The 18,262-nt window shown below is 52.1% G+C and overlaps 1 protein-coding gene across 8 annotated transcripts in view; it reads left to right on the forward strand.

Annotated features, from left to right (window-relative positions):
• The window catches only part of PTPRF (protein tyrosine phosphatase receptor type F), a 430,746-nt gene that overhangs the window by 399,142 nt on the left and 13,342 nt on the right, over nt 1-18,262 (forward strand). For 5 of the 8 annotated variants that reach the window (XM_068141543.1, XM_068141542.1, XM_068141544.1 and 2 more), the window contains 4 exons: nt 236-268; nt 3,101-3,198; nt 11,168-11,291; nt 13,037-13,212. In XM_068141543.1, coding sequence (XP_067997644.1) covers nt 236-268; nt 3,101-3,198; nt 11,168-11,291; nt 13,037-13,212 — 431 coding nt within the window. The remainder of the gene's footprint in view (nt 1-235; nt 269-3,100; nt 3,199-11,167; nt 11,292-13,036; nt 13,213-18,262) is intronic. The other 3 variants (XM_068141545.1, XM_068141546.1, XM_068141549.1) reach the window with 1 other exon arrangement.

An 18,262-nucleotide genomic window follows, 5' to 3' on the forward strand; every position in this document is an offset into this window, starting at 1 on the left:
GAGCAGCCTCTGGGGCTGGGCAAACAGTCCTGGGAGGGAGGGAGGCTCCTGGTGCTGTGGCAGATAGTGCTTTCCTTTGCATCTTTGTAAGAACCATAGACTCCTTTAGGTTGAAAGATACCTTTAAGATCATCAAGCCCAACCATTCATCTCTTGTCTTTCCATTTTTTGAACTTCTGCAATGATGACTGAAGGCTAATGGGATTTCTGTTCTTGCCCCATTTTTTCTTTGCAGGTGCCAGTGTCCCCAGTTGCCAGAATATCTCAAGTTAGTTTTAACTCCTGTACTTACCTTTTGACACCTTTTGCTTTTTCTTTCCCTTTCTCTCTCGTCTCTGTAATTTTTGTTTCGATGTCATGAAGGTCACCCTCACTCACAGCAGACTGCAGAGCAGCAGTGATTTCACTTTCTGACATGACATACGGGGCCAAGCTTGGGTACTGTTTGCACGGCACTACAGCAGCTCACCGCAGCACAGTGCTCCATTGAAGGCGCGGAGTGCTAGGCTGCCAGGGCACTGTGGCAGCCCTTCACCTGCTCCCAGGCTTCCTGCCTCCTTGCAGTGGCATGCCAGGCTCTGCTGGGGCACCATGCCTGCAGCTGGCCCAGTATGGGGACAGATAAGCTTGGCTGTTCTGGAGGGAGCGGCCAGCTGAAAACCACTAATGGACACACTGAAGAGAGGTCTTGAGCCCAGTAGCTGAGCACACTCTCCTCCTACCTCGGGCAAAGTGGCTTCCCTAATCTGGGTCACCTTTGCCAGAATGGATGCCAAGGGATGCTGATCTTCCCTGAACTGCTGTGCACCTGGTCTGCTTGGTGGTGTTGGCACCAGAGTCCTAGGCACAGAGCAGAGGGACTTCCTGCTCTAGCAGGTTGTATGGAGTGTAACTGCACCTCTATCTCTTCTCATGAGCTTCAAGTTCACTCTCAAGCAGCCATAAAAGTGTGTCCTCCCTGCTGCTTGATGGACAAGGCATCTGTGTGTGCACAAAGGAATTGAGAAAGAAGTACATAGAATAAATAGTTTTCTCCAGGAGCAGAGCCAGGGGCTGCAGCCCTGCAGGCATTGTGAGACCTCTGAGCCTATCTAGCCTGGTGGAGAGCTCACTGTCCTCTTGTCAGAGTCATTGGAATAGCACATAGAAGTCCTGATAGTGGGTACAATTCTCCTCTGTCTTGACCTACACTGTCAGCAGCAATCATTCTAGGTTCACCATAATGGGAACTCTTCCTGCCCATCTGCTCTTGCAGCTCCTTTGATGGTGCAACACTGCTTTGGCCAGCAGAACTGAAGATTGCAAAGACCCCCTTGTAGTATTTCTCAGCAGAGATGAGAAATGGCTCTGCTGTACTTCATACATAACCACACTGGGATAAGCACACCCAGTTCCAGACTCTTTCTTCCAGCCTCTCACTTCTGCCTTGGTCCCACACTATTCTTGTTCCATTGCTTGTTAGTAACTGCACAGGCTGCTCTTGAGGCTCTGCAGCCTCTAGAGATCAGAGTGTTGTCTTTGAGGGCCTGCTCAACCACCTCAGGGATTCTGATGGGTGAAGTGGCAAACCAAGGACCATTTGCAGGGAGGACTTAAGCAAGACAGAAGAGAATCTTCTCCATCTGTCTGTGTGCTCAGGCCATGCGTGGATAGCTCTGCTTACTGATAGAAGGATAAGTGTGTTTTGGATCAGGTCTGGCCTATGTGCAACAAAGTCAGATGGTTTTGGCAGAGGTGTGAGGAGCCCTGCTGTGCAGTGGCTATGATGTAACACTTCGTGTTATCACCTAGTGACTTGTCACCACTGTGTAAAATGCACCGTAGTCAGCATGGGGACTGCTCTGTCACCTCAGCAGCCCATCACTGCCATCTGTGGCAGCATCCAGCCTCCTGAGCTATTTAGAAGCTCCTGGACATACTCCAGCCTGTCTCCCTGGGTGTGAATCAACAGCTTCAGCCTATTAATAATCATTATTACCCACGTGGGATTTCTGGGAAACCCACAGAGCAGCTGATGGAGTCACGAGCCTTGAGATTTGGATGAGCCAGGCTTTGGATGAGCTGTTTCACAGCCATCTTCTTGCCAATTCACCATCTCAGCTTCAGCGAAAGAGGTTGCGGTGGTTGAGCCTTGAATCCTAGAGCCTAGGTAGGGCTCCTCCCATTTCCACGTTCAGACCTCCACAGTACCTATACCCTGTGCAGGACCTGTGGGATCACCTCTTCTGGCTTGGGCTGTGCCCAGGATGATCCATATGGTGCATCCCTGCTTTAGAGTAAGATTTGTGTCACAGCTTGAGCTGCGTCCCAGCTCACAGCAGTCTTTCCAGAAGCTGCTGCAGGGCACATCACTGCACATGCTGCCTTGCACAAGCCAGCCCAGTGGGGCTGGATTTTAGGCCCTGGATCTGGCTCTGCTTCCAGAGCACCACTGCAAAGCACCGAGTTACACAGCTGTGGGCAGAGCTGCTCCTCAGCTCTAGGTTGTGCAATATCTGATCAGGGGGAGCAGCTGTTACTCCACAGGGCCTTTTCCCATCTTTAGCTCCCCAAGGGCTGGGGCAGCATCTGCCCACCCAAAAAAAAAGCTGTGCACATGTATCTACAGAGATTTTCCCTGGTACAGGCCTGGGCAAGTTTCCCTTCGGTGAATGCCATTGTCAGGGATTAGCAAGAGGATCAGCCTCAGCCCTCGGTGGTGTGAGCGCCAGATAATCGGTGTGTTCGCCGGCAGCCCACACAGGAGCCTGGGAAGCGCACTGCCAGCCTGTCCTGTGCCCGTTCCTTCGGGGGGCTTGCCCGAGCCCCCGCCCACCGTGCGGCCTGCTCTGTGTGCCCAGCGGCTGTACCGTCCGAGCATGCCCACCCGGCCATGCACATCGTGCACATCACCTTTCTGTTTTGTTTCACCGAACCATGTGCTCTGAGAGTGTGTGCAGCATGCCGTCCGACCTTGCCGACTGCCCATCCATCCCGCCCGGTGCTTCACACCTGTCCGCCTCGCGCCCACCTGTCGGGTTTGCTGTGCACGAGATGGTGCCGAGCCTTCCTCGGCCGTAACCATTTTCCTCTCCCTCCTCCCACCTTGTCTTGCTTGCAGGCATGCGCGACCATCCCCCCATCCCTGTGACGGACCTGGCTGACAACATCGACAGGCTGAAGGCCAATGATGGGCTGAAGTTCTCCCAGGAGTACGAGGTGAGCGTGAGAGCGTCCCGGTGAAGGCAGAGCGATGCTGGCCAGGACCCCCAGCGGGGAAGGCTTGGAAGCTGGGCTGTGCCTCCCCTGCACCGGCATCGCTTGCACAGGCCCTGAGCCAGGCTTGAGAGCCTGCCAGCTCTCCCTGCCAGCCCCAGAACAGTGGGAACTTGCCTTGAGCGGTTGAAGCATGACTTGTACCAGGAAAAGGCCTTGCAGCTGAATGCACAGCAGCCTGCTGCACTCCCACCATGGTTATAGACTAAGGAATGAATGGGAGCTCATTTCTACCTGCCCACTGTTAACTTTGTTCTGCTCTGTGAGGGCTGCTCTCCATGCAGGTTGACTGAGGTATTTCAGTCCACAGCATCCTTTGCCCCTTCCCTTCCATCTACATTCAAAGCTTTGCTTTCTGAGCCATCCTCCACTGCTGGCAAGCATGCATTTGGATTTTCATCCCTGCTTTCCCCATCTGATCTCCCCCTGCACACTGCTGGACTCTGCTGTCACTAGGATGTGACATTTGGTATCTGCCACCAGAAATGCTGCTAATTTCCAACTGCCCCAAAGCAGTCCTAGCTCTCCTCTCTGCATGGAGCTCACTCTGCCCTGCAGTTCTGAGCTGCCAGCTGCTGAATCATGCTCCTTCTCTTCTCTGGATCTCTGGTGGAGCCCCTGAATAGGTCCTGTCTGCACCCTTCACCAATGCTTCCTTTGCTCACATGCACAGGCATGTGCTGAGTGTTTGGTGAACTTCCCCATCCTCTCCCAGCCCAGCTCTCTCCATTCCTGTTCTGCTCTGAAGACAACTTGCCAAGGAGTGCACACACAGAGGGGAAGGGGGCTGTGCACTAGGACTGCCTTGCCATTCTCTCCACTCTCCATGCTCAATGACTAGGCTGAAAATGTGTAAAGTTTGGAGAAGTCCCTCTGCAGCTGTGAGAGCAGCAATGGCAGGATTGTTTTCCTGTGCTTACATGCAGGACCTTCTTGAGCTGCAGGGGAATTGTAAATAAACTCCCCACTAGTATTAAGGAGGGAATAAATTTGGGAAGTGTCCTTTGCATGTGTTATCTCTTCTGTTTGAATTGTTATCTGGCTGTGCCTGTGGTCTCTCCGTTCTGCAGCAACCCTACACTGATTTGTGAGATGAGATCAGAACTTTTGCCATGAGGTAGGATTATATATGCCAGGAAAGGGAAAGCAGATCTCCATGTTGAGAAGGTAAGGGGCGAATTCCAGCTAGTTCAAAGGGTGTGCTGCCTGTGTCTGAGGAAGGTGCAGAGTTCCTTTTTCCTTCAGGATGCCAAGCACAGGCCCTGTATGTAAAGCCCAGGCTTTACATACTGCTGTCTAGACCAGAAAGGAGCTGAGCTGTCACCAGCTACAGCATTGCATTGCAACTTGGGAAATATTTAGAGGAATAATGTGATTCCCTTGTACTCACCTGTGTGTCCATCTGTGTCCTGCCAGTGGTGCCAGTTTATGCAGTCGCTGCTTTGGGCTTTCTGTTACAAGTTCAGCTGAAATGTTAAGGCAGGGCTGTCCCCTGCACTGCAGGCAGGCTGTGCCTCTGCTGCACGGTGGAAATTCCGCCAAAGCCAGCATCTCTGCACTCCCATCCTCGTGCTAGGCCCATGCCAGTTGGAGCCTGCAGCATAATACTGAGCCGTGGGAACCATTTGGGGAAAAATGAGCATTAAGTAAATTCTCTTGGCTGTTTTCATGAGCCTCTCTCTTCTCGTTTCTCTTTCTTTAGACTATCATGGCTGGTTGAGAGCACCAATCAGTTGTACTTTTCATGTTGAAGCAGCTATTAAGTAGCTGATTGTTGCATGTATTTTTTTTTCCTCTGGATTCTGCTGTGTTTAACTCCTTATCAGTTAGAAATTGCAGAACGTGACAGTCTCATACTGTGTTTGACACTAGGATGGACCCCAAAGCAGAAGAGGTTGCCTCTTTTTGGCATGTGGGGACCATCAGTCATTTCCTATTTGAAATGCCAGTGAGAAAATTCCTGGGCAGAGTATGCAGAGAGCAGCAGATGTCTTAGCAGGATTACTGCAGCAAGGGGTTTGCTGCCATCCTGGTGTCACACCTGTGTGTGGGGGTTTGGCAAGGCAACAGCTTCCTTTTGGGCCTGTGATGGGAGGGGTGGAGGGCAGGATGAGCACAGCATGCACTGCTGAGTAAGGCAGTTTGCAGAGTGGATGCAGAAATAGCGGAGGTGGGAGGGGAGCGGGCCGTGCAGCCCCTGCGGGAGCCCGAGAGGCAGGGAGCCACACCTTGTCAAACTGTGCAATTGCAGTCATTAAGTGATGATACAGTCCCAGCACTCTCTCTAGGACTGTGTGAGCCCCAGACCCACACAGAGCTGAGTGGTGACCTGTTTCCCCATGACATGATAGCGCTGCCAGAGCAGGCATAGCACAGATGAGCAGGGAGAGCCAAGGGACGAAAGCATCACAGATGAACCCCCAAGGTCCATTTACTGCTTGATCGTGCCTTGGAATAGTTGCATTTTAAGTGTTTTTGCAGAGCAGCCTGGCAGCCTAACATCTCCATGGGGTGCAGGGCTGTTTATAGATGGCTCATGCTCCATGAGCAATGCCACCCCAGACAGAAAGCAAATATTTAACAGCACTTCCAAGCACTGAGGCCAGCTGCCCAGAGCCATCAGTGCAGCACTTGGTTGGGCGAGCAATGGCAGGGTGACTTAGACACAGGTGACACAAAACAAGACCTGTCAGCACCTCCATGTGTACCTGGGAAGGAGGAGGGAAAGTGGCAGAGTTTTTTCAGAGCCACTTCATCTCCATTCTTGTGCAGAACAAATAATATTTCTCACACCAGTTTGCCACGCTGCATGGTCAAGCAGTCCAATATGACAAAGCCAGCAGAGAAAACTGTGTGCTGGCAGCAGCAAGAGCAGGTTCCTGAGCTGCAGGTTTGCCCTCACCCTGCCATGGGCAGGGACCAGTGCCATCTGGGCCTCCTAGCACCCCTGGTATGACAGAAGAGGTTGAACTGCAAGTGCCAGGAACTGAGCTGCAGGCACAGGCTGCAGGCTGCTCTGGCATGGGGCATAGCATAGCCCCACCATACTCTCCTGGGCATGCAGCAGAGCTGCAGGAGATGCTAGGGTCTGGCAGCAACCCCTAGGAGAGTATCTCATTTTCAGTGTACAGTGAGAGCTACAGTGAATTTACAGTGTGGGATTAATGGAATTAAATAAGTGGAAGGGAGGCTGAGCCCCTTAATTATTTATCTGCGGGCTATGGCAGGCACTGCAGCTGTGTTGGAGCTCCTCCTGTGGGCCACCTTCCCATGCTGCAGCCTGTAGATGTGGGCCAGGATCCTGCCCTCGGGTGGAGGGCACTGCCTCTCCCACCTTCACTGTGGGATTCACCAAGCCCATGTTTTACTTCCCCTGGGATCCAGCAAGCTGAGTGCTGCTGTCTCCTTTGTTGGTGTTAGCAAACATGGGACAGACTGTGTCCAGCCAGGGCTGTTTCCTGCTCCCTTGTGGCAGCTTCCATTCTGGGGCTAGATCCTATACCACCTTTAAATGGAAAATGTTGTCATTATGTCCAAACTGCAACTTGTGGCCATTGCCCCTCATACCCAGTCCTTTCAGCATGTCCCTCCAGTGGACAGCCCCCGGGGAGCTGAGTAGGCTGGATGTGATAAGAGCCAGGCAGTGCACTACTGTCCGGAATGTTACTCCATGATAATCTTCAGGTTGTGTACAAGATTTGCCTGTGCTCCTGCTTCCCACTGTAGCCCTACTTTGCAGGTCTGTATGAAGAGAAACACTGCTGGCCTACCCAACCCTGTGTTCTCTTGCATTTTCCTTAAAGCCACCAAGGACATTGCATCTCCCATGCCTATAGCCCTGGCAAGGTGTCTTAGGCAGCAGGAGAGGTGCCTGGGTCCTTGGGGCTGGTGAGCCCAGGAGGTGCCAGACCCAGGGTCCAGGTAGCACCTGGGGAGCTGCATGTTGTGGGTTTCGTGGGCTAATGGAGAGGCTGCCTGGCAGGCATGCAGCACTCACGTTCCGGTAATAAGAGTAATAAAGCTGAAGTGCTGCCAGCGATTGATTCAGGAGCGCATTATGTCCTCATTTGAGACGCAGCACAGATTGACAGTGGTCAATGCCTGTGCTAATGTGCTTGATTTCACAGGAGGCTGGGAAGCACTCACAGCCCAAGCACCTTCCCCTCCCCATGCCATTGTGCAGCCACCTGAGCTGCTGAGCAGCACAGGGCCCTGGCCACTGCCACAGCCAGGGCCCGTCAAGCTGCTGTACTGCCTCAGAGGTCTGTCTGTCCAGGATGTCCATGCCTGCCAGCAGTGGAGGGAGCTGCAGGGTGTCTGCATGCAGATGGATTTTGGAGCTGCACTGAGGAAGGGGAGAAACAAACCCAAAGTGGACTGTATCTGAGAGACAAACTGGCACCCAGGGATGTTTTCAAGGCATTGGTAAAGTGCTCTTGAGTCTGTCAAGCAAAGAGCCTTTGCCCATTCCCATTTAAATAGCCTGGCTGTGTCTTTATGTTGATGTCAGTAGCAGCAGGGATCCCTGAGCTGCTTTGGAGAGATTGCCTCTTGCACTTCCATGCTGGGAAGGAGGAATTTTGCTAATTGAGCTGCTTCTTAATTTATACTTGCTGTCTTACATCTCCCCTGTCACTTTAAAGCACAGCAAAAGTAAAAGTCATGATGCTTTTAAGTTTGTTCCTGGATCGTTTTGCTCCAATTTCCCAGCTCTTCTGCTTTCTAGGAAGAATGAGTCTGATCAAGTTTTGGGATGAAGCAGTGATTCTCTTGAGCCCCAGAAAGAAACAAGAGCAGACCCCCAGTGCCTGGGCAGTTGTGGAGCAGGGCAGGGAGATAAAGCAGGGCTGCCATAGTCAGGGGCTGCAGAGCATGGTGCAGGGATGAGATAAGGCTTGCCAAGTGCCGCTCTATGTAAGGGCTTCGACTGCTCTCCAAGCAGCCCATCATCCTACCGTTTATTTACTCATTTGTTTGCCTTAAAGGTGGGAACAGGTGTACATTAATTCATCACCAGAGTTTAAATTAAATCATTTTACTTCTAAATGAGTCACTAATTTGCAGGAGTATTTAATTAGAGCCTCTTTGCACTCAGGTGCTGTATTACTTCTGACTTTCTCACCTGTTTGCCCTCTTAAGAGGCTGATGATGATTAGACCATTTCTGCACATCCTAGTTGCATATCAAAGCAATTAACCCTAATGGCAACACCTTGATGCTCCTTCTTGCTTCTGGGGGCTCTTGGCAGCCTTGTCCCCCCCAGTAAATAACCCTTTCCACCACTGTGCCAAGATGCAGACTTGCTGTGCAAAGCACACTGCACCCTACAGATTGGGCAGACCTGCAGCCTTTTGGCAGTGATTTGCAGAGCAGACTGAGCACAAACTGCACTGAGCTCCCCTTGCCTCTGCTCCAAAGGGGACTCACTCCAGCACCTGGAAAAATGATGGAGCAGCTCGTTCTGGAGGTCATCTCTAGGAACTTGGAAGAGAAGAATGTTGTCAGGAGTAGTCAGCATGGATTTGCCAGAGGGAAATCATGCTTGACTGATCTGCTAACATTCCATGATGTAATTGAATGGGTAGATGCAGGGAGACCAGTGGATGTAGTCTAGCTTGACCTTAGCAAGGCTTTTGACACTGTCTCCCATAACATCCTTGTAAGCAAGCTCAGGAAGTGTGGGATAGAAGAACAGACAGTGAGATGGATTAGGAACTGGTTACACAATAGAGTGCAAAGAGCGGTGGTCAGTAGTGCCAAGTCCAGCTGGAGAGCTGTAAACAGTAGAGTCCTTAAGGGATCAGTGCTGGGTCCAGCCCTGTTCAACATCTTTATCAATAGCCACTGGTGGATTTGTCTCCTTGGTTTGTCTGTCCTGTGTACTCCCAATTTACTGGACCAGTATCAAACCCCCTCTCACTCATCTCCACACAGAAAAGTCCCTAAACATTTTGTTCCTCTTATTTTTCATGCCTTTAATCATCTCTCTTGCCCTTCTCCTGTTCAGCCCCACCATTAGGTGTGCAGCAGTCGTCTGTGCCAAAGCAGAGGGAGGAGAGCATCCAAAGAGATGGTTCAGTGAGCAGCCTGTCTTGAAAACAAAATATAGGTGCCTGAGCAAAATGAAGTGCCCCAGAGAGCTGTGAGCTGTGCTAGGATGTCTCCATGGCAGAGCAGAGGAATGTGCAGAGGCTGTGGCAGCCAGACCAGTGGTTTTCCAGCCAGAAGCAGTGTTTGTAGTCTCCACTCCCACCACCCCTGCTGCAGTGCCTCTGAGTGCTGCTGCTGCCTGCTTATTACGCTGATAATAGAAAATTACAGGTTTTCTGTAGGAAATGTCTATTTACGTCCTACATTTCCCAAACTGTCTATTAGCATCGCTGTGATGTCACATCCTCCTGCGCCTGTTCGTCAGCACTGGCTCCTCTGCCTGCAGGCAGCCAGCTGCTGCCAGGAGGGCTGGCAGCAGGGGCCCACACGTGGGAACAGGCAACTGCCACCTGGCACAGCGCTGGCCTGTGCCCTTCGGGTGTTGCACAGGGCTGGTACAGCAATGCAGGCGGTGCCTGTGCTCCTTGCCCAAGCTGGGTGCCTGCTCCCACTGCCAGTTGCTTGGGAAGTGCCTGTTCGACAGCAAAGGAGAGGAGGGGACAGCCAAGGGTGCTTGTGCACAGATGGTGGTTGACAGGGCTGAGCAGAAGGACCATGAGGGCTGCCCAAGTCAGCCTAGTCAGGGAGCTGTGCTTTCCAGCTCAGCCTTTTGCTTGTAGCTGATCCAGAGCTGACAGACTCACGGGCATTTTACTGCCTGAGAAACCTTCTGACATGGCTCTCTGCCAAGTGATGAATGTGGATGCCTGCAGAGAGAACAATGTGCAGTGCTTCCCTTGGCCTGTTCGCTCAACATTTTTGCCTGTGGGTCAGCAAAGCTTCAGGGATGCTTAGCTGGATCATGATTTTAAGAGGGTTTTTATTCTGTTGGTAATTTCAGGGGGAGGGGTCTTACAGGATGACTGATTTACGATGTATCTGCCTGATCTGGGCTTGCCCAGGACTGCAGGTGCAGAGCAAGTACCTGCATGAGGCATCTATCTTATTTGAGCATCTCATGTGTCTCTCAGTCAAAGAAGCCATCCCATCTCAGAGGGGAGCTTTGGGGATGGTCCCTTTTCACCTTGTTTTATGCATGGACAAAGATAACAGGAAAGGCTTTGGGAAGAGGAGGAGCCATGCACCAGGTGTACCAGCACATGGCTTGTGGGAGAGCCATTGGGTGTGTGCTTTCCAGGCAGTTGCATAGTGTGCAGGCCTTTGGCCAAGATTTATAACCATGTCTCTCCTCAAGGTTTATAGTTCCTTGTCACTCTATTAACTCAAACGAGAGATGTTTACATTGCATAAGTAGCTGGAGCAGCGGATAGTAACCTATCAATTTTCATGACTGTTCCCTGGCAGAAACTCATAGGTTGTCTTGCAGGACACTAATACCCAAAGCTCCTGGGGCACAAGACACCCAGGGCTTGCTGTATTTCAAGAGACTGCAGTTCAACAGCTAATAAAACCACGAGGTCAAGAACTGCAGAGTCAGGTCTCTTGTGGAGTCCTGGCATGAGGCCAAATTTCTGCTGATGTGTAGCTCCGGAGGAAAGGATGAGCACACGGCGACAGTGGAGGTGAAGGCTCATCTGCAGCAGGCTGCTCTAGCAGTGGGCTGCTTCACCTGCAGGTCACAGGAGGCAGGTCCACTGGGCACTGGTCTGGTTTGACACTGCTGCTGGAGACGTGCGTGGAAGCTGTGTCTGGCCTGGGGAGAGGTGTGCAAGGAGGTGCAGATGTCCTGACTGAAACGTGTGCTTCGGCATCCCACTATGCTGTAACTCTCCTGACTCTTGCTCTCTCTTTCTCTCCGCAGTCCATCGATCCAGGGCAGCAGTTCACCTGGGAGAACTCCAACCTGGAAGTGAATAAACCGAAAAACCGCTATGCAAATGTGATCGCCTATGACCACTCGCGTGTCATCCTGACCTCCATCGACGGTAAGAGCCACTCTGGAGCGAAGGCTCTAGCAAGTGCCTGAACTCTTACTGCTCGCCCCACTGGCTGACTTTAGCTGCCTTCCTCAGCATGTGGTAGGACATGGTCATGTTAGCCTTACCACCCTCTGTCCCAGCTTGCCAGGAGGGCCAGTGTCCTCCTCTGGGGCTTATCAGTGTTTACTTCCAAGTAAGTGCCCAGAGCTGCACAGCTCCTTCCCCTGGGACATAAGTCTGCATGTGTCCCTGTGCTCTATGGGAGATGCATTGGGCCCTGGTGTTCATAAGCAGTGACCCCCCCATGGCTCTGAGAACCAGTCTCACCTCTCTGTGATCTAGGCTGATTATATGCTTTTGGTGCCTGCTTTGCTGGCCCCTTGCACACGGAGGAGCCAGAGCCCAGGCTCACACATTGCCACTGTTTCAGCTCTGCACATCAGAACTGAGCCCACTCATGAGAAATTGGGAAGATGCAGCTAATTCAATGCACCCCTGCCTGGGGAAGAGACTGGGGCCTGGCTTTGCATACAGGCGGCCCTGCAGTCACTAGCTTCCTTTTACTTGGGATGGAAGTCTTTTCTAATGCTAATACACCACACATGCTCTGTGGGCGAAGGAGGAGGGGGTCCAAACAGTCCCTTACAACAAGGCCTGTTAAGCAGCAGCAGCTATATGAAAGCCTGGTGTACCTGATGATGGGCAAACCCTGTTAGACAGCTGTGGGGTGAGCACATGGGGGAATCCCTGTTTTCCAGCCTGACTCAGTTGCTGTAAGTAGCATCTGTGTTCTCCTGGGAGCCATTCCTGCAGCGCCTTGCCAGGTCTCCACTGCTCATGCCAAGGGAGCTGGGTGCTGCACTCCAGCTGTTGCTGCTCCCCCAGAGCCACCAGCACTTTGTTTCTGCTGGAGACTGCTGAGGCCTATAGAAAATTCCCCAGGACAAAAGGGCCAGAGGAAGACCCCCACCTTTATTTCCTTCCTCTAATAAATGCAGATGTGCTCTCTTGGGGAGACAAGGAGATTCCTGCTGCTTTCCCCCCCCTGCAGCCTGGGCAGCCCGTGCTAGGCAGGGTTTGGAAACACAGCCCCAGGCCTCTGCTTTGCAGGATTTAGTTTAGTAATTGTGTGTTTGCATTTTAAAGGCCTTTACAAGAAAGTTCTTTGCCTAAAGTGGTGGAGGCAGAGCAGGAGTTGAAGCAGCCTCTACCAGCAGGCAGCAGAATGGGGAGTCTTACACTGAAGAGGGTTTGGGAGGCGGTTGCAGGGAAGGTCTCAGCTCCTCTGAGATATTCTCCCTGAAGGAGGGATGGGAGGACATCCCTGCCTGGCATCCCCTGCTAATAGAGACAAGCTAATGAAGCAGCCTTATTTTTGAAAGGTGCTGTAGGGCTATAACAAATAGCTGGTGAGTTTAAGACAATTATTTCAATCAGTTGCTTGGGGCCAAATGAGCTCCTCGGTATTCCTGCCTGTGAATTTCCCTTTGTGTGCGGGTGGCAGCTGTCTCTCTGCTGTGGTGCTGCCTGCTTGTTGCATTAATGTGGGAATTACAAAGGGTTCTTTTTTGTTCAGACATTAGCCCTTTGCAGGATCCCTGAGAGAGATTCTGGCTTCATCGTGTAAAGGAGACTTGTCAAGAGGCGAGTGAACGTGCCAGCTTCTTCCCCTGCCTGCAGGGCCCAGCAGAGCAGCAGGCACAGGGTCATGGGCTGCCCCTGGAGTAACGCTTCACCCTTTCTCTCCACAGGCGTCCCAGGCAGTGATTACATCAATGCCAATTACATTGATGGCTATCGGAAGCAGAACGCCTACATCGCCACGCAGGGGCCTCTGCCAGAAACCCTCAGTGACTTCTGGAGGATGGTGTGGGAACAGAGAACAGCAACTATAGTCATGATGACCAGGCTGGAGGAGAAGTCCAGGGTACAGTGTGTGCTTCCTCTCTTTTCTGGAGCTGGGGGGGTGGGCAGGAAAGAGGGATGGGAACACTTTACAGCTTAAGAGCATCTGGAGAGAGCCGGGTGAAGTGGTGTGGCTCATTGCTGCAGGCACCCCAGCAACAAGTGCCTTGTAAGCACATCCCTGCGGGGCAAAAGGGTGGCAAAACCTTCTGTCATTGTGCTGCTCGTTAATTCCTATCTTGCCTGTGTGTCTGCATGCACACCCATCCTTTCCCTGCCCACATTCCCTTGCACCGGAGGAAGGAAAGCTCTGAGCTGGGGAGTGTTGGCAGTCCCTGAGAGGCTGTCCTCCAAAATCTGAAAGTGGGTAGGTGGTATCAGCAGCATCCTGCAGGCTGCCTGACAGCGCCCTGGCATCTGGTGATGCAAGGGAATGGCTGATGGTGTCTCACTGCAATAAGAAGACTAATTTGTGCCTTATCCAATGACAACATGTATAAACCATCAGCTCATACTGCCAAGATTAGATATTCTGATGTAATAAATGCAAAGCTGCCTGCAGACCGTGGGGAAAGCGTGAGGTGGAGAGAAAGGCACAGGAGCCCTTGCTGTGGATGATGCTGATGGTGTCTCATGGCAGAGGTTCTTGGCCCCTGCAGCAGGAGTTCATAAGCTGTGGCTGAAGTGCTCCCATGCCCAGATGCACCCTTGGGGCAGAGCCTGCCCAAGCAGGAGGCAGCTTCTGCCCCTCATGATCTGTTTGTTTCGCAAAGTAAAATTTTAGTGATGAGCATTTGTACTTGCAGAATATTTTAGTGTTGCCATGCCAACGGCAGAAGAAGGGTCTCTGCATTCAAGCTGTGAAGCACCAGTTATTTTTAGCCCAATAAGCTCATTCTTAGGAAACAGAAACTGTTGAGTTTGGGTTTAGTTAAAACTTCTGCCCGCATGCTCTCCCTCTTTCAAAGCTTTAGCACCAAAATGCTTGCAGGGGTGTCCTTAGCCCACACTGGCTGGGAAGAAGCAGCTGGAACAACCAATCACTGTGGCAAACCAGACCTGCTTCTCCTGCTTGTACAAAAATAGGCTTTGTTTATGGGCTTCCCCAGCTCTACAGATGCCCTGCAGCCTGCAAGGAAAAGAATTGCTCCTCAGAAACGAGCTGCCTCTAGAGCTCCAGTCCCAGCTTTGTACTGTGCTTCCCGCTGTGCAGCCCTGCCTGTTCTGTCCGGTGGCCACCGTCACCCACTCCAGCCCAAACAGGGAAGTAAATTAACCTGACCCATTCTGCAGCTCAGGGCTTGGCACATGGGCTAAGCAAGATCAGAAGCTGCTGATCCACCGCTCTCTGCAGCTGGGGGCTGTGGGGAGTTTTTTGTGCCTTCGCATTTCAGTGATGGAGGAAACATTTAAAGTGTGAGGAAAAGCCCTTTTAGGTTGCCAAGTAAATCTGTGCACAGAGTCCTGACTCACTTAACTTCTGGGCTGCTTAGTTACGGGAAGGCACTCCAAAGTGCATGTTCTTCTAAGATAACAGGTTTCCTTTGACCCCCACATGCCCTAGCCTTTGCCTGAGACATCTCTGCTGCTGAGCCATGCGTTATCTTCCCCCAACACGCTGATGTCATGTCATCCTGCAGTATTGGTTTCCATGCCAAGCATGATGTGTGTGGTCAGGTTTTGGTGACAGAACAAGCACTGAGAGTCCTGTCACAGGCAGGGAGTGACCAGACCCCTCACAGAGGCCGCAGCCAGCCTGCCTGGCCCCCTGCAGAGCCAAGGTACTCTAGGCTGACCCATCTGCACTCAGACCCCAGCATTCGCTCCCTGACACCTCCTGCCTGTGCCCTGATGGTTCTGTGGCACATCCCCAGCACTAATGAGAAGTGGGCAGTTTTCTCAGGTACCATGGAGAGGCAGGTTGCCAGGAGAGGCAGTGGGGAAGCCCATCCACTCCTCAGTCAAACCAGCCCTGCACAGCAAGGGCTTTCCTGGATGAGTTTGCTGGGCCATGTAGGTGCCACAACGCACTCACTCACACAGGAGGGACCAGGTGGGGAGCTGGGATGTGAACCTGGAGGAGATTTTTTTTCTTCTGGGTGTTTATGGTGTTGGTTTGTTTTTGTTATTGTTGGAGTTTGAGTTTTTTGGGTTGCTGGTTTGTTTGGTTTGGGTTTTTTGTGTTGGCTTCTCCAGCATCTCCCAAGGCAGGATGGCTTTCAGCCACTTTCCTGCTCTGCTTTTTCTCATGCCCCTTTGGTAATGGCTAGAGCTTGCTCAGGAGCACACCGCCTGTCACTTCCTGCTTTCAGCATGTCACTGTTTTACAAGTCACTCTAGAGCCTTCAAACCTCATCTGGCACAACCTCCTAGGTCCCTGCAGCATTGCTGACTGCTGATGCTCACACTGCAGTGGGACAGCAATGCTCCAGGCAGTCAGACGGCGTCACCGTGTTACCCATGGGTGATGTTGCTTAAAAGTCCTCTTGCTCAGGGGATTCAGCCCAGGCACAAGACTGTCTCTCCAGCTGCGAAGCCTGGGGTGGGCAGCAGGGCCTCATGGCAAATGGCCCAGTGCAGAGCAGGCTCTGCCACCTTCCCAAGCAAGCTCCCCAAGGGCCCTTTGGCAATGCTGTGTGTAGATAAGCTGACCAGGACCAGCAGCAGCTTTGCAGCCCTGTAGGGGTGACACTGCTTTAAAGGGCTTCTGAGCTGCAGGGGGAAAAAAATCTTTAAAGAGCATCAGCTTTTATGGTCTGCAATTTCAGCTGGCTTGATGGTCCAAATCATCCTCCCTTTTTCATGTTTTCACAAAGCAAGAGGCACATAAAGGATAGAAATGGCTGGATTGTGCAATTTAGCTGCCTTCAAAGGTTTACAATCAGTTTCAGAATCATTTGGTGGCAGTTCAGAAGCATACATTGCAGATTAGCTTTCCCAAAGCTGCAAGCATGGCGTGTCCCAGCTGGGGTGTGTTGCACAAGAGAGGTATTAAAGCAGGATTTCTCCTGCCCTGGGCTATCCCCAAGAGTCTGTCAGAGTGAGGTCTCCCAGAGCAGCACAGTGGCTTGTTCTGTCCCAGCCCAGAGCATCAAGCAGCCACCCCTGGGGTGTGATCTCCCCTGGCACCTCATGTCCCCAGGCAGGGATACAAAGAGGCTGCTGCTTAAGGGCTTTGGGGGAGAGGGGCCTGGCAACCATATCCTGCTCCAGACCTCTCACTGGCAGCAGTGCCATCTGGAGCTTGCAAGCGGGGCCAAGAGCAGAGCGCAGCTGAGAGGGGGTGCTTAGCCGCTCTTGGGCACGGGGCATCAAAGGAGAGGGACAGGAACCGCTCAGCAAAGCTGCAATAAATGGCTGTTTGGGACATTACTGTTCTCCTTAAGATAATGAGAAGCAAGCACTGCCAGAAGAAAACATCTCTTATCTGCTTTAGTGCCACACTGCATCGGCTTCAGCGTAAAATTTACAGAGCTTGAAAATGGGGCATAAACATTATGGGTAAATTTGGCAGAAAATGTGACTGACTCTTATCTGGTCATGAATAAATAATTTTCAATTACCAGCCCAGGCACTGCTATTATCCTGCTCAGGGAACTCCTCTGAAGTTTGTTTTGTGCTCAAGCACACACGGCCCTGTAGCATGTGGGTGGCAGGAGGGGACTGTGCTCCCCCGGGGTGTGGGCTCAGGCATGGGGATGTGCTTGTGCTGCTCCCCTGCAGCGTCCCCTCCAGACCACACTGAGGGTGCCACAGCGAGTGGCTGTCCCCAGCATTTGCAGGATGCCACTGTGCCCTTCCCTCCCCTCCTCCAGAGAGGGGTCATACCCCTGAGCCAGGCAAAGCAAACTCAGGTGGCCAGAGATGCAGCTGCTTCTTGCTTGTGAGGATAGGACCAGCCTAGCTGTGAAATGAGGTTTGTGACCTCTGAGTTGCTTGCTGTGAATCTAGTCATTGTAGAATAACACCCAGAAAGGAAAAGAAATCTTCTGTGGTTTGTGCAGGGCCTGTGGGAGCACAGATCCAAGGCAGAATAGCAGCTTCAATCAGAGACCTGGGCAGGAGACAGCAGAGCTGCTCTGGGCTTACAGGCACCTGCAGTGCCCCATCAGGCAGCCTTGCTCCAGGCACTTATGCCAAGGCAGGACTTACTGAGAGCAGACTCCAAAATATCAGGGACAGAGGCATCCCTCTGACCTCAGGTCACTGCACTCCCAACAGCCAGAGTGCAGAATGAGGACTCTTAGCTCTCACAAGGCCCACCCTGCTTGAAGTGTCTTCAATTAAAAGGCAGAACTTCATTGATTTCTAATTAAGCCTGTTGTTTGCCTTCCCACACGTTCCCCTGTAAACATGCTCAGCTAATAATTAAGTTGACTACTCTTTGACAAGCACAGATGATCTTCCATTCACTTCTCTCTCCCAGGGCGGGAAACCATTTTCGGTGCAGTGCACATGGGTGGGAATGAAGTCTTCCCCCGTCAGCCAGGCACCACTGCTCCCTGGGGAGGGAGAGACAGGTGCCAGGTGTCAGATAATATAGGGATGCTCAGGGTGCCAAATTAAATAGGGAGCTTGGGGTTGGAGATAACAAAACTGGAGGAGTAGTTTGCAAACACTGAGCTGTGAGGAGGAGGAGGAGGGCATTAGCAGGTGAGCAGGGAGGGATGCACAGGGAGGTGAAGGGAGCAGAGAGATGTGGACCCCTGGGGAATGTGTTAGGGCTCTCTGCCAAGTGGGCTTCAGCAGCAGTTGTGACCAGTAGTTCAAAGTGCTCTGGCTGCACTAGAATTGGGAGTGGGAGACAAGGGATGCAGCAGGGCAGAGAGTCTCCAGGGAGCAGCAGTGTTTTTGTGATGGGACAATGCTACCGGCAGGAGAGGACTGACAGGATGATTTTGCCACAGTCTTTGTCTTCTCACCAAGAGAGAATAAGTTGTGTCTGTCTGGACTGGATTCTGTGCCTTGCTGTGGAGCAGGTTTTGAAACTCCTGGGAGATGCAGATTTTCAGGGACTCTCAATGCACTTGAGCCTATGGCAGAGCTGAAAGGGTGGTAGGGTCAGCCTGGAG

Source organism: Melanerpes formicivorus, unplaced genomic scaffold (genome assembly GCF_026170545.1).
Source record: "Melanerpes formicivorus ecotype bairdi unplaced genomic scaffold, bMelFor1.0.p_v2 SCAF_7, whole genome shotgun sequence".
NCBI classification, from domain to species: Eukaryota; Metazoa; Chordata; class Aves; order Piciformes; family Picidae; genus Melanerpes; species Melanerpes formicivorus.